A 24,530-nucleotide genomic window follows, 5' to 3' on the forward strand; every position below is an offset into this window, starting at 1 on the left:
AGAAAAAGGGTGATAGCTCTCAAAAATGTCCCCCAAAAATCCTGTATTTGCATGCTCTTATTCAGACACTTGTTCATAAAACATATTTCATGTACTTTCTGTAAACCACCACAGGTTGTCACTGTGGCACCACAGAAAAGACGCCTGCAGCTCCAAACTACTGATCTGCAATGTGATGTATCAGCAGTAGACAGCTGGAGGAAGAGGCAAAACTGGACACACTCACACGCACACAGACATCCAGGCATTAACATCCTCTTGCATATTATCTGCCCTGCATTTCTCTGGTCATAATTATCATATTCTCTCGCCTTCACCCCCTCTCTGTCTCTGTCCCTACACAAACACACACACACACACATACAATAACACATTTGCATGCCACTTTTCTCCGAATTACTTGGTTGAAATACCACGAGCGGCGGAGGTGTCGAGCAAATGGCAGAAATTCAGATTCTCAGGGTGATGAATACTGATGATGATGCAAATGGAGGTGGTGAGATACTTGAGGATGTGATAAGAGTCAGTAAGCAAAAGGGCACAGCTTGGAGAGCTGCAGATTATCTACTCTTCGTCTGTTTGTTGAGCCCTCGGTCCAGAATGTATAATCATTATTTGAATTATAATGCTTTGAAAAGGTTTTGTGAACAAAGCAGCATTCCTGTAAATATATTAATCTAAATACAGACTTTTTCAAACTGATGTTGTACCATTTATCAATGCTTTTGATAGGGCTTAAATATTATGATTTTTTGTGTGTGTTTGTGGTCCTTGGTAAACACTGGAAAATGAGTGTCACGCCTCTGACGTCACACTGCTATTCACACTAATGTTTGGATTGATTTTTTTCTTTAGTCAAACCAAACTAAGATTAGTGAAAGAAACGTGCAGGCCAATTAACCTTTAAATGAGTCACTTAATTTATAAATCCAATCTCATCTCCATCCAGAGTTTTGCAGAAAGGATTTATAAAAATAGACGCACACAGCAGCCATTCACAATACTGTCTATAGCCTTTATCTCTCTACAAAAATAAATAGAGTTACACGCAAAAACCTCAGCCAAAGGTCAGTCCACGAAAAATGGCTAACAAAGGGCACACACAGGAATGAACTCCCCTTTCTTCTCCACAGTCCCTCAGGAAGTATTAACGAGCCAACTCACTGACTATCACTACATATCATGTTTATTGAGATCTGAGACTTCTCACAGTAAAAATCTGAATAACCACTGCTTCCAGCTTTATGTGGTCTGACCTCAACTTCAGCGCTCCTTGACCTATGAAATTGAATTTACTTTGTTCACCCACAACAGCAGCACTTCATATCTAGTTATGGGCTGTCATGGTGAGCCACAGGGCTTTATCCTTGGCCCGTTTCTACTGTTGTTGCTCAATCATAAAAGACAGAATAAGATTCATTATAACAGATAATACACAGAAACATGCATAGCTACGGTTCAAATCATAAAATGTCTTCCTCTTACAGTTAACGAGATTCATGTTTTTGGTCAGACAATGTGAAAAGCTCTATTTTCAGAGCCACTTTTTTTTACATATCACATCACTAACTTTGTGTTAATATGCTTTAATTTGCCCTTTCAACTGGTGAGTACAACAGACAATCAGAATGTGGCACTGGGTGGCATTACTGGGGTTCACTTAGGCTTGTTTTAATTTTGCTAATAATAATGAGTCTGAAGTGTTAACGATGGATGGATTCAGGAAAATCTGTAACTTTGACTGTGTAAAAATAACCACAGATGGAACTTCAGACAACGAACAAAGCAGTGGAGAAAACAACAAGACATGCTGTGACTGTGGAAAATGAAGGTCTAAGCTGCCTATAAACTGTAGCTGAAGGATGTTAATGCTATAGATGAAGTGGGCCCCAAGACAGGACAGAGCACATTTACAACCCACCTCAACAGAGGGGAAAACAGTTCAAATGTTGGTTGTTCAAAACAACCAAATTTAGGACAATTTATAGTATTTAAAGGTTTGTAACATCAGAAATGATGTTTATGCTCAAGAGCTTGACTCATGTTGACAAAAAGCAATAAAAAGACTGATAAATAAAATTAGATCAAATGTTTGTGGCAATTAAGACTTCACAAATTCAAATTTAAGCCTGTTTAATGACCTTTAAGGCCTAAAAAAAAGTTGAGTATCAGACATTTTAAGGTTTTTTTGAAGGACCTGCAGACGCCCTGCTAGTTACAGAGATTTTTTTTGGTGTTTCAGCCTCGGTTGCATCGGACACGGTGAATACAGGTGTTTCAGTTTTTGGAACATTAGAGCATGTAAACCTAAAATACAAGTATGAAATCAGAAAAGAGGATAAAAGGTCCCCTTTAAGCTGATGGCCTCTCACTGAAAAGTCTGTCTTGGCCCTGGAGCAAGTATTCAAAGCCTTTTTTATGTATATGCAGCAATACCACACTGTAAAAAAACCCTTTGTTTCAAGTAAAATAATGGAGTCATGGAGTAGATGTGTAAAGTCATACACTTTGTTCACAAGTACTTTTATAAGTACCGTGTTTGAGTGAATGTACTCATTGTACTTCAATTACATTTTCAGTGGTGTTTTATTGAGCACATTTGATGCTGAGGTAATATTCTGTTCACATGAGGCAGACAAAATATCGGCAATAAATTCAAACACAACGCAGTCTAAGAAAGCATCACTGCTGAGTGCAGCTTCAAATGCACCACAGAAGTTGCCACACAAACAACTGAGGTCTTGCAAGTTTTGTTCTGTTTATTCAGCGTACATAACACCAAAGTAACAAAAGCTGACCTCTATATTTTTGCACAGCATAAGTAAAACAATATACAGCATACATACATACCATCCCGATGCTGAAAGCTCAACATGTAATCAAGGCCAGAACATCTTATTATCCTCCAGTAACATCAAGATGAATACTTCATGGTTTTGTAATATGAACCTTTTAACCACTTGTTACCTTATATATGTCATTGTGGTTGTGCAACCTCAGGATGTACACTCTTGTCTGTTCCAGTTATTGATAAAAAAAAAAAAAAAGCAGCGGCAATACAGCCTTAGGGCTGCGCAGTTAATCAAATATTAATCATGATTTTGGCTCCTACAGTTTTGGTTCCATATAATGCTCATATTCAGGTTCATACTTGTGTTTGGGTTTTTACTAGAACAAGTTTACAAGCTTTAATTTCCAAAAACCACTTTATTTTTCTCATGTCTGTCTGAATGTACCTGTAATCACCCTCTGTCTGAAATGCTCCGTTTTTTTCTACCTTTATAAAAGTTTCAGTTGTAGTTATGACATCACAAATTCACAGAAATCCTGACGGCTCTAACACCACATTTTCTGAATACGAACTGTGTGCATTTCTCTGTGGGCTGAGTGTTTTGATACTTTCACAGTTATCCATATAGCACCTATACCTACTTTATTTTTTTAAAAGACACAGCAATCTGACTTTTCACAATATGGCACCTCTAAATTAACATGATTGACTGTAATGTAGATGTTTAAAATGTGTGCTCCGCTCATAAAAAACTCTGCTGAATATTAAAATCAAGCACTCCACTTCTGAAGAGCTGTCATGCCACTACACGTGCACCCTGCAGCAGCCTGTGAAAAATTTTCCTAAATGTCATGATTGCAGATGGGCAAAGCGACAATCAACCGTCTTCATGCATTGTTTAGAAGTATTCCGAATTTAGGAGAGAACAAATCAAATGCAAAGACTGCATGAGACTTGTGTCTGCGATGTGTAGCAACATAACTAACTTGTTAAACCACTTGGAAAAACGTTGCAGTGTAATGAATGCATGAAGGCAGAGAAGAATAATGTTGCTAACGTTACTGTACTGTTACCGTTAATCCCCATCCTTCTCCAGCGTCAACTGAGACATCCATGACAGTGACACTGGTGCGCATCACAGTATTGTGGCCAAAGTAAAAAAAAAAAAATAGAAAAATAAATAGTGGCAGCTACATGACGGGTGAAGAACCTCATTTTAAGTTTTATTTTAATAAATATTAGCAGAAATGCAGCACAACATCAAAGTGAGAGCAGTGCCCTGTTTCTTTAAAAGTGCAATAAAATATTTTTTTCCCAAAAATAATGCATAATGGTGAGAAATTATTGTGATTTCAATACTGATCAAAATAATCCTGATTATCATTTTGGCCATAATCTTGCAGACCTACTCAGCATCACTCTGGAACTTTCAGTGTCCACTAGAGAAGGATGAGATGCATGCAGTAAAATAATGCTATTGCTTTATGTGGTCATTTATCTATGTGGGAACGGGATTAATTGTTTGAAATTACTTTAGTTTGCTGTTATTACTTAAGTGCATTGGATTGTAGCCACTGGTCTATAAGGCCACTGTTTTCATCTTTTTGTTTGTTAAGGCCTCTGACAACTGTTTTACAAAATGAGGCTATCCACATTAACACGTTTCATTTTAAAACAATGTTTTAAACTCAAAACAATCTGCCTACACACAAGCATTTTAGCACCCTTTTAGAAATAATCTCTGTCCATACTATCACACTTGAAGACACATCTCACATGATTGTCTACTTGGTTGCTTAGAATGCCACAGAGATGGTGAAAAGTAAGACCAGAGATTTCTTTGCTTTGACCAACATCGAAGCTGGACTATTACTGAAAGCAGTGGTTCCCATCTGGCTGAAGGGACTGCAAGTGACTTACAAACGTGTCAAGTTTGTAAAAAAAAAAAACACACACACTGTATTTTTGAAGTACAGTAAATTTCCAGCACAAGCTTTTATTTTGAAGTGCTGTTTCCTGTTGTTCAGTGAGTAATAGATAGCCACTTTACAGAGACAGCTAATGAGTTTGACGACATGGCCTAACGAAAGTACTACGCTAAATATAGTACACTATGTGGACCTTGACCTAATGACTAAGGAGAAATCTGGACCCTGTGGCTGGACCAGTTGGGAACCACTGACATAAAGTATTTTGAGAGTAAGGCAGTCGAAAGTGGCAGAAAACAGATTGGGAGTTGCTGCAAAGCAAATATGGCAACATATCAGAGAGGTACTGTGAGCATCACCCATTGCTGGAGGAAGACATGGCAATGGGAAAAAAGTACCCACACAAGAAGGATAAAATGACAAAAATATGTAGATATAGCTTTAAAGTTTTGACCTGACATGTTGTGACTGATAACACCAATCAGGAAGTGAACACGGGTGTCCACATCACCGTTATCAAAAGTCTATGATTTTGCTGGTCCAGACTAAAACGCGACCCCGGAGCTTTCAAACTAAAACGGGATCAGCAGCATTTTCAAAGGTCACTGTTTTAGGGGTTTCAAAATGCTGAAAAAATGATGATGCTAGGCGTAAACAGAACAATAGTAATGCACTGTAATGCGAAAAAAAATACTAGTACAAATGTAGCCTGAGTAAATCAAATGCACATATACACTTAGTGACCACTTAAATAGGTATACCAGTAAAACCTTATGTAATCCAATACGACAGCCCGGCCAGTAAATGTACTTTTACAAAGATAATAATGTTGTGAAACACCATCAGAGCAGTATGTTTATAAACGTGGAATTTGTAGCAGATCTGTTGTTTTGGATTGCATTCACTTGCATGGGTGTACCTAATAAAGTGACCAGGGAAGATTCTGTACTAAATTACACTCGCTGCCTGTGAGCTTTTACCTTATCAGTAAGTTCATAAACCTAAGCCTCACTCCTTGTCATGCAACCACAGTTAGTTGGTGTGTCCTCAATAATGTACCCTTAAGTCTGAACTCACACACACACACACACACACACACACACACACACACACGCATTACAGAGCAGTGTTCTGCCATGACAAAGCTGCGTTTGTTTCTATAGAAACCCCTTCAGTCAAGTATACAAGAACAGAAAGAAAGAGGTCATTACAGAATTTCAGGCTTATAATTATGCATAGATATGCTAACATAGGCATACACTGGAGAACACTGACAGGTGGAGGTGAACGGGTGCGCGCACACATGGATGCATGTGAGTGAGTTTTAATGGATGTGAGCATTGTGTCTGACCTGATGCGGCACTAGACCCAGAGAGGTGGGAGGTTCATTCATCCTGTCGTCACTGCTGCTGGCCACCGCATAGCCTCTGAGGATGGAGACAGAGAGGGAGAAAATTATATCTTTGACACCTTCTTTTTCCGATTTCCTTTTTATATACGTGTAAAACTTGTGTAACAACTTTTCTGCCATGCCTTCAAAAATTTCATTTACATTGGACTGAAAGATAGAGAAAAGGCAGTAAATCTCCATAAACATCCCAAAATATGACACATTATAAATCATGTATGAGCCTAACATGTGACCTAATGCATGCTGATTTATTTTATTATATATGGCTCCAGCAAACCTATATTTAATGTCAGAAAACTGTGAAGTATTACATTTTCCATTGGATCTACTAGTCAGTAAATCTAGCCACGTCTAAAAGATTTGACTCTCCATGGATAACAATAACGAAAATATCAGTGTAGGTCTCACACTGAGCTCAGAGTGGTTTTGCGAAGTAAGACATGTCTGTCAAACTGCTGCAACAATAATCCTTATGTGACAGTTTTCTAAAGCCCATAGCTGTTCGTGTGAATGCTGCAGAGACGACCTTAAAGGGCATAAAGAGATGGAGGAAATGGGGTTAAAAAAGAAAGGAACAAGCACAGATATGAAGAAGAAAACAAGGACACAGAAAGGGCAGATGCAAAAGAGCGAGATCTTGTTGTAGAGGAGGTAGTTACACAACCGACGAGGTACGGCGTGTTCACAAAAGTCTCCTTCTCTCTTTGCTTTCTAAGCTTTTTATCCAAGATAGGCAGAGCAGCTCTGTAACAGCTTATAACATCTCAAAACACTCTGAGAGAAAATGGCTGTCTTATCAGGCCCAGCAAGCGGCCACTTTAGTCTGACTTTCACCGAATCAGGCACACACAATTACACTGCCACAAAGACACATCTGTGCACACTTAATAGGCATGAAAACATCCCCATCAGTGTTAGGGGAAAAAAAAACACTGAAAATATGGAACCAGTACAGATTGCCAAGTGAACTTGAGAGCTGACTGAATTACAGTGTTAAAGCTTTTGAAGCATAAAAGTGAGAGGTGGATTATGAAATGCCACAAAGCTTCTAAAGTGAACAGAAGTTTTTGGGCTCAAGTAAACTCAGGGAGCTGTGCTACAAGCAAATTACAGATACTACCTGCGGTGCAGTAAGACCTCAGCTGCAGTGCTGCTCCATCAAAAAGCAAAAGTAAGCAAGTTAAGCTTACTGAAAGTTTAGGAGCCACAAGCTCAAAGACACAGTCTCCTTCAGTTTCATGCCTGGAGCGAGGTACCAGCATAAAGCTCTGACAAGAGAAGGTCAACCACCTACAGTACTGGTGATCAGGGCGGTTCAGTGAGGTAGTTCAGTGTCTGACCTTGCAGAACTCCACGTGTTAGCAAGGATCTTTTATTGGATTAAAACGGCATCATTTACATTTTCAAAAAAATCACAAGGTCATGAAACTTCAATTAAACTTCTAGTCCCAGTTAAATGCCCAGTCCCTTTCACTAGCCTGGTGTGGCTACACATTTTTACAAATAAAGGCCTGTCTCAATTAGATGCCTGGTCTGGTTGCCAAGCATTTCATGTTTTTTGTAGAAGTTTTTTGGATGTATAAAATTGGATTGTTGGCTACCTCAAATTATGTGTCCATTCCTTGATTACCCTGTCAGTGATTCATTATCCTTAAGTCCTTAAGGGTCCTCAGATCAAAGGAATCAAAAGGTTTTTTCATAAAAATATATCCAAGTTGTGAGTATTGTTTGAACAGGATAGAGTGGTGTGTCGGTGTGCCGGTTGCCAAAATCATAGAGTGACACAACTCCCTCTCTCTCTCTGATGTGCTGTCTTTCGGAGCTAGATCAAAGGAATGATTCATAATTGACATATTATCTAACACCTAATTTCAAACAAGTAATATTCATACTGGTTTAAATCAACAATTTGATTGTATTTCCTGTCTTTGATGAGAAACAGTTTTGTGTGAAAGGAATTAAAGTCCTGTCCCAAATACAGGCCTGATGATTTAATTGATTTAAGCAAATAATAGCACCGGCTATTAATTCAAGTTTTACGGTATGTTTCTGTGCATCCTCAGACCTTTACTTTAGATCTCTGTAAAGCATTTGAGCGTTTAGACATAAGACTTAGGCCTGTCACAATAAATGCTTTTGTTGAGTGCAATTAACAATATCATTGTCATTTTAATACCATTTTATGCCACTGATATAATGATAATAGCATAATATTGAAGTACCCTTTCAGAGAGCAATTAACTTTGAATTCAACCACAAATGACGGCAAAACAGTAGGGCTGCTCCGTGACAGTTAATGATGATTTGAGTCAGATGTGGAGACTCAGTCGACTGAGATTCCTCAAGTTGAGCAGTTGTTTTATTTTTTGTCAGTCAGTGTGCACTGTGAACACTCCTCTGTCACGCAGCTCTACATTACAGGCAGCTGTGGACACTGACCCAGTGTGAGTCTGAATGAGACAATGAGACAGAATGAGACAGAGGAGGTAACATTATCCTGCGCCTTTTGTTTAGAAGTGGTGAATTTACAGCTCACAGCAGCTTAATAGGAAACCGTCTCTGGCTTTTATTTCAATAAAAAATCCATGTTAGCGCAGTTAGCACACATAAGCTCAGAGGACTTGGTTGGCTTGTTTACTATATTACGTGAAAGTCACTGTCATCTTGAACATCCTGCAGAACCCCGCTCAAACTCTCAAAGTCTAATTAAAATAATGGTACATAGAGTTGAATATTCGTATTGAACTGACAAATCCAGTTCCGCTGACAAATTTCTGAGTTGGGCACAGCCCTGAAAAGCTTGCGTTGGCATATTTTTTTCACTGATTATTCAGTTGAGTTGCTGTGAAAACACACTTAGGCATTGCACAAGCCTTATAATGTTTGGGAAAAACCTGCTGTATTCTGACATCGTGTTGGCTACAATGTTGGCGACATTTCTATGTAAATAAACACACATGTAAACCCAAGGGCAATACTGTATGACACATGGACATGACCTCAATCAGTTTTGCTGACACTGATAAGTTGATAACGTCATTATCATGACAGGCCTAATAAAAAAGCAATTATTTTATTTGTTTTATACAGTCTGTAATTACCCTCTCTTACCTTTCCTTCTGTATTAGTCGCTGAATTGAGGCAATGTACAGTACTTACAACAACTCAAGACTCCACATTATGAATATATGGCCAGATCAATTATACTATTATAACTACCACTGTAAATGCTAGAGTGATAATAATGAAAAAGTCTGCTGTACTTGCCCTTCACTGTGTTGCAGAATGGACACCATCATCTCCACAGCCAGGGCTCCAGCAATCATGGCCAGGCCGGGCCTGCTGACTGTGCACTGCTGATCCAGAGTCCGATCCCGGGTTGACTGTTCATGACAAAACAACAGCAACAACATACAGTGAACAACTGGCGATACACAGTGTGGAGAGCACTGACATCAGGTTCATTCCCATAATCCTGAAAGAGTTTCTTCTGAAAGAAGGAAAGAACAGAAGATGAACACCAAGACAAAACCAATCAAATGTGTTTTGGAAGGCTAAAATCTTTCTGTAAGATATACTCCGCAGGATTTTCCTAAAAAACAATGTACAGACTCATACAGGAGTAATTCCTCTCAATCATCCCTTGCGACCGACTAGAAGTGTGTGGCAGTGTATTTATCAGCAGAAACTCTGCCCTCTGCCTGTAATTTCTTACTTTCTGTTATTTTCTGTGTTCAGGACATTTATAGGTGTGTACCCCCGCAGCACTCAACTGAGATTGGAGCTTTATAAAAAGATAGCGACCAGGTGCCAGTAAGCAGCAGGCATCAAGGAGACACAGCTCAAAAAAAAGGAAAAACAGCGAGGCGAAACACCAAATAAGGGTGAGTCTGTGGTTGGCTTTTACTTTCACTTTTGCCGACGACTGTGTTTACTAACAGTAACCACCAAACCTGCAAAGTGACTTCGGCTGAGAGAGCAATTATCGGCTAAATGTCTCGATCGCAGACCGTCTGTGAGCCAATGGCTTGTGTGGGAGTCCTTTCAGTTAAGTAGCCTTTTTATAATGCCATGCGTTTACGTAAATGGAGCCATCAGGGTATGTACTGAAGTGCGTGGCAATTCATCTAATAGTGGTCTGGACCAACGGATGAATCAACCAAGTGACAAATGGATAGATGGATCAACAAACCAAGGGTCACAGAGCTACACCACTTAAGTGTGAGCATAACAGTTAAATAAATTAGACCACGTAACTGCTGTACGGCTGCAGCAATCAGTCAAGGTGCAGTTCACATCCATGTCTGTCTGGTCTCATATAATGTACAGTCTGCAGTAAAGACTTTAAACAAATTTAATGTAAGGTATAAAGTGTAGTTTTTGGTGAAATGGAAGTTATCACGATATAATTTCCAGCGAGAAACATGTCGTCCTCACTGAGAGACTACTTTTACACGAGTACAGAGGAGTGACAGAGAGCTTTGTCACATGGTGCAACAGCAATCACTTAAATCTCAACATCAGCACAACCAGTGAGCTGGTGGTGGACTACCAGAGGAGCATGACTAGGGATGGGTATCGTTAAGATTTTAACGGTACTACTACTCTTATCGATACTGCTTATCGATCCGGTATTTTAACGGTACTCTTATCGATACTTTTTGAGGAAGAAAAAAACAAATTAAGAACATAAATTGCTTTATTTTCTCGATTCTCATTATGCAACAAAATAGTTTTTTAACAAAACATTTTACTTTTTACAACTTGAAATGTAAAATACATAAAATAAGTGTGTTGTCACGGTACCAAAACTGGGACCCACGGTACGATACCAGTGAAAGTATCACGGTTCTGAGTAGTATCATAATACCACAGCAAAAATGAGGCAGATGTGCCTTTTGTCATTTATAAAAAGATAAATAACTTTTCTATAATACATCAATGATATTTCAGTGGAATAAATTACTTATTGACTTATTCATACTTCAAAAACAGCATCAATGAGTGATTAACATAGGGGGGGGATCGAAATAAAATAAATAAACAAAATAAAAATCAACCAGCCACCCTCCTCCCCTGACAAGTAAAGAACAGTCCCTTAAGTGTGCTGAGGTTTGTGGACCGTTACCTGCCACAAAGAGTAATGTGAACAGCTCGTTTCGCCACTGACACGTCACATACCTGTGTGCCGCCACAGCTCGGCTGTTCACGTACTTCTGGACAGTCATGACACCAACAAAGAGGAAAATATTGGACTTGGAGCCAGGCTTCTCCGTCGTCGGTAAGCCGTTATCTTGTGCCGGAAACCCTATTTAGTAAATAGGGTCGCAAAATAGCTAATGGTTATTAACTCCACGTGTTGGCTGCTAGCATAATGTTACAAATCTGGACTGGACGTAGATGAACTAGCTGTGCTAGGGCAGTCAAACCTTGTACATCTTTCTGTCTGAATATGATGCACTTTCGCAAGGTGTTTTGACAAATTACTAGTGCTGCCGCCCTTACATGCAAAACATTTGTCACACTTGTGACAATGCGCTGTGTCTGCATAAACTCTTGTAATGTAAAGCCACACTTTTGACCATTTGGCTCTCTCCGCCATCGTTATCTATCAAAAGGTAAGCTACGAGCTTGAGTTAGTGTATGCGCTGTGTGTGTGTGTGTGTGTGTGTGTGTCACTGGAACAACAGCCCCGCCCCCTGCTCTCCACTCACACACAGCAGGCAGCCAGGGTGAGCTAGACAGATCTCTCGTCTTCAGGGAGAATAGCAAAAATTATGATACAATGACGGATAATTGACGGAGTTGGTGAGATAAATGTGCAAGATAACGTTTATCTTGTAAAAAAAAAAAAAAAAAAAAAAAAAACACAACTCCAGTACTGATAGCAGAACCGTTAAGGTCAGAGCTTATCAATACCGTGGTCTTGAAGAATGTAGCCCCGGGGCTCGTTCAATACCGGAGTTCGGTACCCATCCCTAAGCATGACAGAACAGTTGTAGTCATGACAGTTGACGATGCTTCGAATATGGATGTTGCTGCAAAGAAACTACATGTTCTAAAAAACATGGATGCTTCACACACATCTTCAACATGGCAGCACAGAAGATCTATGCCATGAGCATATTATCAAGCTGAGACACCCAAAATTATTGTCACAGATTCAGTATCTGACCAAATGTCTACCCTTCTGAGGTTATGGCACTGAGTAATGACCAGAAAACATTACGATGTCACAGTGACATTGACCTTTAATCTTTTGGGTGTACAATGGGTACGATTACATGATGGCTTCTCATACCAGAATGAAATAAATCTGAATGAAATCATTCGAAATTAAAGTTTTTCCAGGTAGTTTACATGGGAAATATTCATTCTGAATGAGGGTTTACATGGGAGATCAGTTTAATTGCCTTTTAATCATCTTTATTTGGGTCCGCGCAAGGTTTGGGGCAGAGAAGGTTTCTGATTGGATAGGGGGCGGGGCGGATGTTACATGTACGTTTACCGGAAGAAAACACTGTGGTCCGCAGCGGCCGCGTGTTCGAATCCGACTCGCGGCCCTTTGCTGCATGTCAGTCCCCACTCTCTCTTTGTCTCCCCATTTCACTCTGTCCTGTCATTAAAGGCAAAAAGCCCACAAAAATAATCTTTAACAAACAAAAAAAAAAAAAAAAAAAAAAAAGAAAACACTGTAGTCCTCGCTCCGGATAACAAGCTGTTCGACGCCACCGTTCTTAGTGCCTTTTTCTGGCTTGTTTTGCTTAAATTCTTGAAGCAGCAGTACGACAACAACTTTGTTCTGCTAATGCTTCATCTGTTGAGGAGGAGAAGGGAGGTAGAAGAGCGAAGAAGGGAGATAGAAGACCATGCTTTGGCGAATGGAAACCGGTTAGTGGCAAGGAAACAAGCATGCGCAGAAAGACCAGAATGAACTTAAAGAGGAATGAGTGTATACAAGTGCGAGAAATTCTTTCATTCAGAATTAGAAACGGAATACTCCAGCACCTTACATCGAAATGAATTTTCAATCGCATTGGCCATTTTCACTCCAAATTAGGTGTTTACAGGATCACTTTTAATAGGAATGAACTTCCATTCCGAATGAAAAGGGAATTAAACTGTCCATGTAAAGGCACTTATTATTTTATCTTATTAGACATTTATTTGAAATTCTCTCATAATAAGTGTATGAATTCTTGAGTTATGGCCAAAAACATGTTTTGTGAGGTCACAGTGACCTTTGAACACCAAAATTGAATCACTTCATTATTAAGTCCACATAAATGTTTGTGACAAATTTGAGGATATTCAATCACAGTGTTGCTGAGAAAATGCATTCACAAGAATAGACAGACAGGACGGACGGACGGACAACCCGAAAACATAATGCCTCAGACACAGCTGTTGCCAGTGCAGAGGCGTAAAAAAAGAACGTTATAGATTAATTTCTTTCTCAGCATGTTTTGCTTTGTTATGACAGCTGATCAAAAGCACTGTGGTGACAGATGATGTGGGTTTGACAATATGTTGTACCATTTTGCTTCGGTCCAAAGACAAAACAACACAAAAGATACTTCCTCATAACATGATCTAAAACTTTCTATTCATTCATTTATTCACTCAGCAAACTCAACATAAAAGATAGCCGGCTGTGCCTCTGATTCAACTGTTAACACTACTTTAACCTGTAACAGCGGGCTGAAGCAGTTTGGCATTTACAGGAGAAGTCAGAGCTGAATAGCACAGTTTCCAACAACTGGCTGTGGCCTTCAATAGCTGATGACTTGCTTTCATGAAATTCTCATATCAAAAGGTCACCACAGAGAAAAAGACCAAAGACAGAAACAAAGAGTGTCAAGGGTACAAAAAATGAACACAGGAAGAATGAAAAAAGGAACTGTCGTGTAAGGCATGTCACCCAGTTCTTGTTTACATCATGGATAACAGCGTTTTAAAAAACCACCCTTTTTGCATCTAATCATAAGAAAAATAAAAACTTTATTCCAAGGAAATTTGAAAATAATCACTTAAATTGTGCAATTTAAACCAACAATATTTTGATGAATTTTTCGATGATTTGGGGGCAGAAGAACTAGCTTTAAATATGACACTGACATACACTGATCAGCCAAAACATTAAAACCACTGCCAGGTGGAGTGAATAACATTGATTACTTTGTTCCAATGCCGCATTTATTTGGAGTCGTGTTTCTGGAAAAACTGACAAATGAAAGTTTAATACTCTCTCTCTTTATAGCAGACTGACTGTTTTGGTCTCCACCAACTGCTGAGAAACATATGTGACTCTTTAGCTGCTGAACGCTCCACTGTTTTCACCTGCTAGTAGCTAACTTCATCTGCAAACCATTTGGCGCTGCTCAGGTAATGTTCAGTTAGTTTATATAGGCTTTTTTGATGAAAACAGCTGCCTGCTGTGACTGCAGACAAGGTTGTTTAGCTGAAAATCCAAAACAATCGAACACAGACAAAAAAATCTCCACAGAGCTGAGGGAGCTGCAGAGTTGAGTTTTAATTGTCCGTAGGGTCGTTAAGGGTGCTTTCACACCTGCCCTGTTTGGTTCAATCGAACTCAAGCTTGTTTGACCCTAAATGCGGTTCGTTTGGGCAGGTGTGAACACAGCAATCGCACTTGGCTGCGCACCAAAACAACCGGACCGAGACCTTCTTGAAGAGGTGGTCTCGGTCCGGTTACAAACAAACTCTGGTGCGGTTTGTTTGTGGTGAGAACGTGTTCCGACCTCGATCCGTCGCATTACTCATTGTTTGGGTTAAACATGAGCATGTTACAGTCCTGGAAGATTATTAATGTGCACCTCCTCCTGTACTGTCTTAATATGCACATTCAGCACATCCAATGCATCAAAACATTGTTTTCTAGTTGGAGCCGCGCCTCGTTTTCAAACTGTATGGTTTGACTAAAATGAACAATGACAGCAATATAGTCCACGATGACCAGCGCTAAAATCAACCTGCGTAGTTGTCCCTCCATTGTGACATTAGAAAGTGTCACATTTATCTTGCAAGCGTACTCTTCTTCAACGTTTGGTTAACTTCCTGGATTTTTCACACATGGAAATTCTGACCAATCAAGAGCAGGTTTCTCGCTGAAGGCATTTTATCTGGTCCGCTTGTAAATGCTGCCGTGAGAACATGAACCAACTCTAGGCACTTATGCAATCTGTTTGTTTATTACCTCTGCCAAGGTTTTGTTTTTCAGTTCATTTTGTTTTCTGACTGTCAGCAGAATTATGAAAAGAACTACTGACCCCATTTTCATGAAACTTGATGGAAGGGCGCATGGAAGGACGAACCCATTCAACCTTGGAGCAGATTTAACCATGTGGCGTGTAAAATCATTTTTCACTTTCATTAACACTGCGAGATAGAACATTTGGATATGGCAGAGGTCTGTTCTCTCCGAGTGCCCTTTTAGTTCTAAGTGCATTACATGAGTTAATGAGATGAGTGCATGCTTGTTACTGTATTTGTGCGTTTTCCTCACATCTCCCGGTGCCACAACATCGTTGCAGAAGTAGCAGCCCAGCTTGTGTCCTGGGATGTTGGAGAACAGAGAGGATCCTGGGACGGTGGGCGCAGAGCTGGCTGGCGTGGAGGATGAAGAGGAAGCAGAAGAACAGGACGTGGAGGAGTCTGCCCCTGCAGAAACACTCTGACTGACAGGCGGTTTCTTCAGGCCGTGGCGCATCACAACAAATGTGTCAAAGCCTAGAGCGGCGTTAACCACAAGCTGGGGAGTGAAAGACAACAACTCTTGTGAGTCATGGTAACAAAAGGTTTTTTTTTTTTTTTTTTACAAAGCAGTGGCAATGACAGATCTAAAATAGCTTTGGCTTGATTAGGGATACTTCTCCTGAAAACACACACAGAGCACATTTCAACCAAATCTAATTAACTAAATGGTTTGTTTTACACAAACAAAAAGGTTGCAGAGGGTTGAGTCAAAGCAATGACCTAAAACATTAATAGGCTCTTTACAATGTTGAAAGCACCCAGACCTTTGGAGAGGCAATAGAAATAAATTGTCCAATTTCCAGTGAAGTCTCAAACCGCTCTAAATTGCCTCTCAGTTGAGCAGGACATGAAGAAAACCTAATCAGCAGTCTAAAAAACACTTAACTGCATATGGCAATACTGTTGAGTTGCATCAGTGATATCACTGGAGGCATTACAAATAAATGACACAATGTACGATAATCTAACGTTGCCTGGCAACTAATAGAATTCTGACTGGTAAACAGAAAATTTGGCCAACATTATCGAGCTGTTTCAATTTCCAGGCAGACAAATCAAATGGTTTCCAAATTCCAAGTTCCGGCATAAAGTAAGTAAAACAAGAGTAATGTTACAAAGTCATAAATGTCTCCTGCCACAGTGTGAGTGTCGGTCCACTGGATCCTCAGAGCAAACAGATCCGCTGAAAGCCTCAGTCCTGATGCCTTTAATTAACCTTTATACCACCCTCAAAATTATGTATAACATGTATGTTCTTTATGTGTATATTTGTGATCACAATGCAATGTTACAGACAGTTGTCTGGTGCAACAAAAGAACTCTCTTAAAAAGTGGTTTTGTGGGGCGTTGGTAGCGTAGTGGATAGTGCCGGCGTGTTCTGGGTCTGCCCCGGAGCCTCTTACCAGTGGGATGTGCCCAGAACACCTCGAACAGGAGGCACCCAGGAGGCATCCTGGTCAGATGCCCGAACCACCTCAACTGAGCCCTTTCGACACGAAGGAGCAGCGGCTCTACTCCGAGCTCCCTCTGGATGTCCGAGCTCCTCACCCTATCTCTAAGGCTAAGACCAGACACTCTTCAGAAGAAACTTATTTTGACCACTTGTATCTGGGATCTCATTCTTTCTGTCACTACCCATAGCTCATGACCATAGGTGAGGTCTGGGACATAGATGGACCAGTTAATCAAAAGCTTTGTTCTTTACCATACAGTAAATGTGCCAACCAAAACAAGGTGCTAAAACAGGCTAAAAAGCTTCACAGATGTGCAAAAAGTCAATGTGCATTCATCAGTTGAAACGTCTACCTACACATCACATATTGTTATTTGATTCATTATTTACTAACAACATATAAGTGCAGGTTTTGGGTATCCTGGCAGCCCACGAGGGGCTCGCTTGAAGATTCACCAACTACATGGAGAAGTAAGTATTATTCTAAGTGGGTGAATTACAGCTCCTTTATTAAAAAATCCTGAGACCTCTGCATACATGATGTTATTGGCTTAAAAAAGCTGACAACATTGACATTGACCAAAGGCTGACTATTAACTTGGTGTGTCAGGGCCTTAAGTATCATCTAGACTAGGGATGCACCAAATATTTGGTAACTGAATATATATATATATATATATATGTATAGCCGAATATTGGAAAAAAAAAAAAAAACACACACATTCGGTATTCAGTGGAATAAGTGAAAAGCAAAGCCGAATAATACGTGTTTTGATAACACAATCAAACAGCGTGCGGTGACGGACGGAGTAAAATGTCGGCAGTGTGGCGATATTTTACTCCGTCCGTCAACGCACTCGCATTTGCGACTAAAAATAGTTTTGTGCGAGCAAAATAAATCATTCAGCACGCTGTGCGAGTACAGATTTCAACCAGCAGCAGCAATACGGCAGCCATAGTGCTTCGTGGCACAAGATAAGGCTTACCGGCGACTGAGAATTCCGGCTCCAATAATGTCCTCTTTCGTTGGTGTCATGACTGCCCAGAAGCACCTGGACAGCCGAGCCGTGGCGGCACACAGGTATGTGACGTGTCAGAGGAGAAACGAGCCGTTCACGGTCCACAAACCTCACCGCACTTCAGGGACTGTTCTTTACTTATGAAGGGACTTGTAAGGGGAGGAGGGTGGCTGGTTGATTTTCATTTTATTTATTTATTTTATTTTGATCCCCCCCCCCTATGTTCATCACTGTTGATGCTGTTTTTGAAGTATGAATAAGTCAATAAGTAATTTATTCCATTGAAATATCATTGATGTATTATAGAAAAGTGATTTATCTTTTTATAAATGACAAAAGGCACATCTGCCTCATTTTCACTGTGGTATCATGATACTACTCAGAACCGTGATACTTTCATTGGTATCGTACAGTGGGATCCAATTTTGGTACCATGACAACACTAATCTGGAGAGGGTTCATCTGCAAAAACTAATGAAAAACTAAACAACGGCATTCGGTATTTGGGATTTGGCCAAGCGTTTAATTTTATTCGGCTTCGGCCACAAATTTTCATTTCGGTGCATCCCTAATCTAGACCTGTGGCGTGCAACACTCACACTTATATCCTGTTCATCTGCCAGTGAGGTGTTTTTTCTACATGCTGTGTTTATCAACCTAGTTGTGTTCTTTCTATCAATTTGATTCTATTATTTTTTGTTGGCAGTCTCAGTCTCTGTGTTGTCTGCTCGGCCATTTAATTGTATAACCTTGTTTGAACTCTGTGTGTCCTGTCTCTGAGCTTTGATACTGCCATAGGATGCAACAGATGTGTCGTCTCACACTGTGTGAAAAGAAAAACAAGCTTTAATGACCCCAGCCCCGCTGTCACTGAGACACTGTGGCTGCTGTGTTTGTCCTACCTTCCTCTTGCTGGCAGCTATCACTGTCGGCAGCCAGCGGCTCTCCCTTGTATCCATTAGCAAGAAGACCACATCATGTTCTGAAATGAGCTTCTCCAGCTGCTCCACATCCCTCTGGGCCTGGGAGAGAGTGGCCTGAGAGAAATTCACCGGGTGACCGGGCATGGGGATGCTCATGTTGTAACCCTCTGCATTCTGCAGGAGGAGACAGAGACAGAGAGGCAGAGAGACACAGCTGAAAAACAAACATACAGTAACCTGCATCTGAGGCTGAATACTCGATGAAATTTAAGATAAGGTAAGATAAGACATTGAGACTGGTCAAGAACATAACTACAACAGATCACTTTGAGGAGTGCCAATGGTTTGCTTGTTCCATATTTTATTTTGCAGTGTGGGACTCGCACTGGTCTGGTCTCAGAAAAATCATAAAAATTAAAAGTATGTTTCAACACATTTCCAGAACTTCAAGATCTGATCAGCTGCTGTGTGAGAATCCAGAGGCTGAAAACTTAAATCGAATATGTTTTTCATTTTATGTGTGTGTGTGTGTGTGTGTGTGTGTGTGTGTGCTTAATGCTGAGTGACTCACTAGTCTAGACGTAAGTGAGGGCATATTAGATGTAGTCACACAACAGTCCCTCTGTGGAACGTGTCATCAAATCATCGCAACAGCTGACCCAAGGCCAGTCTGCGTTCGGCTCTCCAATATAAGTCGATGATACAGTATGAAAAGGAAACCTTGAATCGCTGCTTTTAATTATGCAAAAATGTTTTAAGACTCTTATTTTCTACTGCCAAACTTGGATTGCTGTGACTACCTCGGGGGCTTTGCAGGCTCGACAGTGAATGGAAATGTCAAGAGTAATTTGACAGTCAAGGGCAGAAAAGGGCAAAGACGAGGTGTGAGATCTTAACAAGAAGAAAGGCCACTTTTACCAAATTAGTGAAACTGCCGCGTTAGCTCTGGGGAGTTCTTAACCAAGTCTTGAATTTACATTTCACTTTGACGCAAGCGTTGCTAAGCAATGAGGAGGCGATTTCAGGCTGCAGAGATGGTAATCATATTCCAATTTCCAGTACAAACACTTGCAGCCAAGAAAGACAAAAAAAAATCATTCTGATTGTCCTTTCCTGAAAAGATAAACAATCCAACAATACCCCTGTTGATATCTTCAACCAGCTCTGACCTCACTGTTGCCAAAATTTAAAGAGGATAAAAAAGAAGACAAACTATCCTGTAAATGTCAGGTGACAGTATTTGTCACCAGACAAAATATGAAATCTGCTTACGACCTTTTCAACACCCGACTCCTCTCGCTTCGGTTGATGCATTTCTGTGCTCTCTGCTCGCTGTGTTCATATTTCTCTCTATCTTTCACATTGGCACCTGCTGCCCCTGTGTTTATAGGAAAACAAGACGGCAGGAGAGAGAAGCTGGCACACACCCACAATGATAAAAATAGGAGGTCAGGTAGGGATGCAGCATGTACAGGGGGTTGACAAACAAAGTGTCTAGACAGACACCAGACATCATGACAGCATAGGGCCAACCATCAAGCTCTAAAGCTTTGTTCTTTACTTCCTATGTTATTCTCAGGAGAGTAAGAGAGACAGAAAATGACAGAAGGCCGACAGAGAGAGTGGAATATAAAGTTGATGGCATGTCAATTATTTGTGTGTGTGTGGGTGTGTGTGTGCGTGTGCATTTAAAGGAGACATCACAGGTCCCCTTGTCCGTGACACCATAATTATCCCGATCCATTATATCTCATTCAGGAACAACCTATTACCAAGTCGTGACTGCAGCTCTAATGGGTCAGTGACTTTAAAGTGAGGCTTCAATCTTACAGAGTTTAAGGCAAATGACACAACAGCTCACCAGTCCCACACTGAGTCAGTTCAGTCAAATCGGACGAGTCGCCTTAAAGCCCAGAGGGTGACAACATTTCATTACACAGACTGTGCTCTACTTTGCTGGTACAGGACCCTCCAAAGCATTCAAAAATTAATATTCCACACCTGAAGAAAAAAAATCCTTGGCTCATAAGACTTCAAAGTGATTCTTCAAAAGATTCACAAGATCAAAAACCTGAATAACTGCTGACCGCGAAGCAACTTTTAGCCTCAATACCTCCTCCTGGTATCGCAGCAGTGGGGTAGAAGAGCTCAGATAATGTAGAAATGAGCAAAATCAGAAACAGTTAAACACTTAACAAATTCTGCATTCAAAAATTAGGGTTGGGCAATATATCTATTTTTATTAATATCATGATAGAGGACTAGATATTATCCTATTCACACAGGATTAGTACTACCTGGGAAGCTCAGGTCATTTCTATTAATTGCTGAGGTCATCTGTGATCTTAATTCTGTGCAAATCTGCCATGTCTGTAATTTTTGTTTAACTTTATTTTTATGGTTTGTTTATTTTATTTATTTTCATGTCAAACAGAAAAGAAGGTTAGGTCAATAGGTTGCGTCCCTTTGTGTATATGAAACATTTTTTCCCATACTTTACATGTTGATCAAGTTGCAGTCTTAAAGAAAAAGTTATTTTCTCCATACAGTGAATTTCGTTAATAATTGCAATCCAGTCGTCCTTTGAAGGGGGGCTTGCCTTTAGCCACTTCCGTGTGATGGCTTCCTTGTTTGCAGCCTAAAGTATTTTATAAGGGTATTTGTCCTGGGTCTTGAGATTGTCCCGGACTTTTGCCCAAGTACAATATGACAAAAGAACAATCAACTTCTATTCCAAAGATGTCTCTTGCCAATATGGATAAAATGCCATTTCTGAAGAAAAAAAACACAAATAACTTATCATATTTCGCCAAAGACTGAAATCGTGTGATAATATTAGTCCTGTGCAAATCAGCATTTGGGTGATATGGGGTCATATTTAGGTTTTTTTGTTTTCTCTACACCTCTTTTCTGCCTCTTCCCCAGTCATGAATGACAGAGGCTGTGTCAGCAACTATAAATGAAAGTTCTGAAAGCACTTCGGGTGCAGGTGGCTTGTCTCACTACACAATATAAAAAGCAAACTCAAATCCATCAGAAGAGCAAAATCTTGAATGATAATGAGATTAATTATGTGAAAATGTGTGGCAAAATTGGTTGTGTTTGCTTAACCCACTTTTAAAAAGAAAAAGGAGTGCTAGTGGTGCTGTGTAGTGCTTTTGTATTGTGAAAAGTAGAGTTACTGTACCGTCAGTAAATTCAAGTAAAGTAGAGGCTTTGCTTATCCAGTGCAAATGCACTGCGTGAAACCCAGATACAGGGGTTACTTTCTAAATCACACAAGGTCCCCTGGTAGTTCTAGTCCCATGTGAATAGGGCGTTAGATTTAGATCGTAATATTATGTTGTCTTTTCCTGATTTTAAAGGCTGCATTCAAATACAGTGATGTAATTTTCTAAACTTAGACTGTTCTCGCTGTTCTATTATTGCTTTTTTAGCCACTTAGTCGTTATATCCACATTACATTACTACATTTCATTAAGTAAATATTTTGTGAAAGCACCAATGAACAACTCTACAATATAATATTGATATCAAGGTATTTGGTCTACAGTGCTGTAATCTTTGATTCTCTCCATATTGCCCAGTCTGTCAAAAATGTACTTGTGTAAAAATACAGAAAAATTTGGCAATAAAATGTAATTAAAGCATCATAAGACTCTGATTCTGTAGAACCACACCTGTCAATGTGACATTATTCGATAATTATTATTGAAGCATTAACATGTAAGAGGTAGTGAGCCAATAAGGGGCTTTATTTGGATACTTTTATCTATTACAGTGCATCATATTTAATAAACAAATAATATGTATTGCAGGTAAAATCTAAATTTTAAAAGTAAGTACAGCTGTCACATATATGTAGAAGAGTGAGACTACAATATTTAAATGTATCAGGGGAGAAGTGTAAAGAAGCAGGAAACAGAAGTGAAGTTTAAATACCTCAAAACTGCTTTTGAGTAAATATACTTAGTTCCTTTTATTACATCACATGTTGTGACGAGATCATAACAGAGATGAGAAAGAATATTTCTGTTACACTAAATTAACCTTACATTTTAATAACATTTTTGTTTTTCTTTGTTCTTACATTTCCAAGCCCCTGAAAGATCCTTTAAATTAAACTATGTGAGATGGAAAAATAACCTCAGGTTGAACTGTTCCATTTAAGGGGTCGCAAAAAGGTTGGGAACCACTGAGCTAGAGGATATAATGCAGTAACTGTTACCCGCATACAGACGGCTGTGAACCCGTACAAACGGGAAACAACTCAGCAAACAAGTTGCTGAATTTCAACTTTCATGACCTCCTGAATCCCTGCATTAGACGCTATCTGAGGGCGAGCAAAACAAAAGTAAATCATCCTCACATGAACTGCCTCCATCCTCCTGCAGAACTTAACATGCATGCATCAGCATACAGGTGTAAACATGATTCACATCATAAATATGCATTCTGCCTATGTTTTTCCAAGTCGACTAATAAGTGATGGGTGCTTTGACGCCAAAACAGAGTCACGCTGTGAGTGTTTGGCTAGGTTTTCAGTTAGTAATATAGCAAATTATCTCCCTAGAGAACCCACTCATTAATTAACAAAGTAATGAAACTGCTAGCATTAATATACAACTAACACGACTCTTCATTTTCTGCATGATTTGGCCATCACATCTCAGACACAACCAATCAAACAGGAATATGATTATGCAGGAATATGATTATGAGCATAAACAAAATTCAGATTATATTGTCAAGTTTTGCAAAAGCTGCTGTATGACGGTAAAAACCAACAGAACCACAATACTTGTCAGATTTAGGAGTTAGGGAGGCACCAATTTATCAGCAGTACATCGGTATCAGTCAATAACCATCTTGTTGACTGCCATCAGCCTATGAACAGACAAGATGACTGTCACAGACGTCAGTGACTGATCGTTTTCCTGTTGTGTCACATCAGGCTAAAAAGCAGAGCTCCAGACTAATGACATCCCATCATGTTTGAGATGAACAGATGAAAGGATGCAGAAAAATCACTACTGACTCATCAGGGGTCGCGCCCTATTGTTTCCCTGATAAAGCTTCATTGTGAACAACAATCCACTGCTGACATCGTCCGGAGGAAATCTAGTCAATGTTAGCTGGTAGCAGCCGGTGGCCACAACTGCCTGCTGACGAAGGTGAATCGATTTACAATATGATGTGATCAAGCTTTATCCAGAAAAAATGAGTATTTTTTTTTAGCAAGAAACTTGAATAAATACAGTTGTTTGGATTAGAAATGTGTTGATGTTATGTACAGTAATATAAAATATATGAGAGGAAATTATAATGTATTATATATATAGTAAGTAGCACAAGTATGTAGTGGGCACGTCCCACTGGTAGGAGGCCCTGGAGGGATTACATATCTCATCTGGCCTGGGAATACCTTGGGGTCCCCCAGGAGGAGCTGGAAGGTGTTGCTGGGGAGAGGGACATCTGGGGTGCTTTGCTGGGCCTGCTGCCCCCGGGACCCGGCCCCAGATAAGCGGATGAAAATTGATGGATGGATGGATATAGTAAAAAAGGTGGTAACACTTTACTTGAGGGTATCTACATAAGGGTGACATGACACTGTCATGAAACTTGTCATAGACATTATGTACCTGTCATAAACGTTTATGACTGCTGTCATTAAGTGTCATTCGTTTTTTGTAATGACAAGTTGACATTGTTTGGGATGTCCTTATTAT

At 39.9% G+C, this 24,530-nt stretch overlaps 1 protein-coding gene across 1 annotated transcript in view; it reads right to left on the bottom strand.

Moving 5' to 3' along the window:
• atg7 (ATG7 autophagy related 7 homolog (S. cerevisiae)) overlaps window positions 1-24,530 on the bottom strand; it is a 123,764-nt gene that overhangs the window by 67,850 nt on the left and 31,384 nt on the right. The window contains exons 13-16 of the mRNA XM_033627368.2: window positions 18,781-18,975; window positions 15,657-15,902; window positions 9,398-9,513; window positions 6,071-6,146 (exon numbers count right to left, since the gene is read on the bottom strand). Coding sequence (XP_033483259.2) covers window positions 6,071-6,146; window positions 9,398-9,513; window positions 15,657-15,902; window positions 18,781-18,975 — 633 coding nt within the window. The remainder of the gene's footprint in view (window positions 1-6,070; window positions 6,147-9,397; window positions 9,514-15,656; window positions 15,903-18,780; window positions 18,976-24,530) is intronic.

The sequence above is a fragment of the Epinephelus lanceolatus genome, chromosome 1 (assembly GCF_041903045.1).
Source record: "Epinephelus lanceolatus isolate andai-2023 chromosome 1, ASM4190304v1, whole genome shotgun sequence".
Taxonomy (NCBI): Eukaryota; Metazoa; Chordata; class Actinopteri; order Perciformes; family Serranidae; genus Epinephelus; species Epinephelus lanceolatus.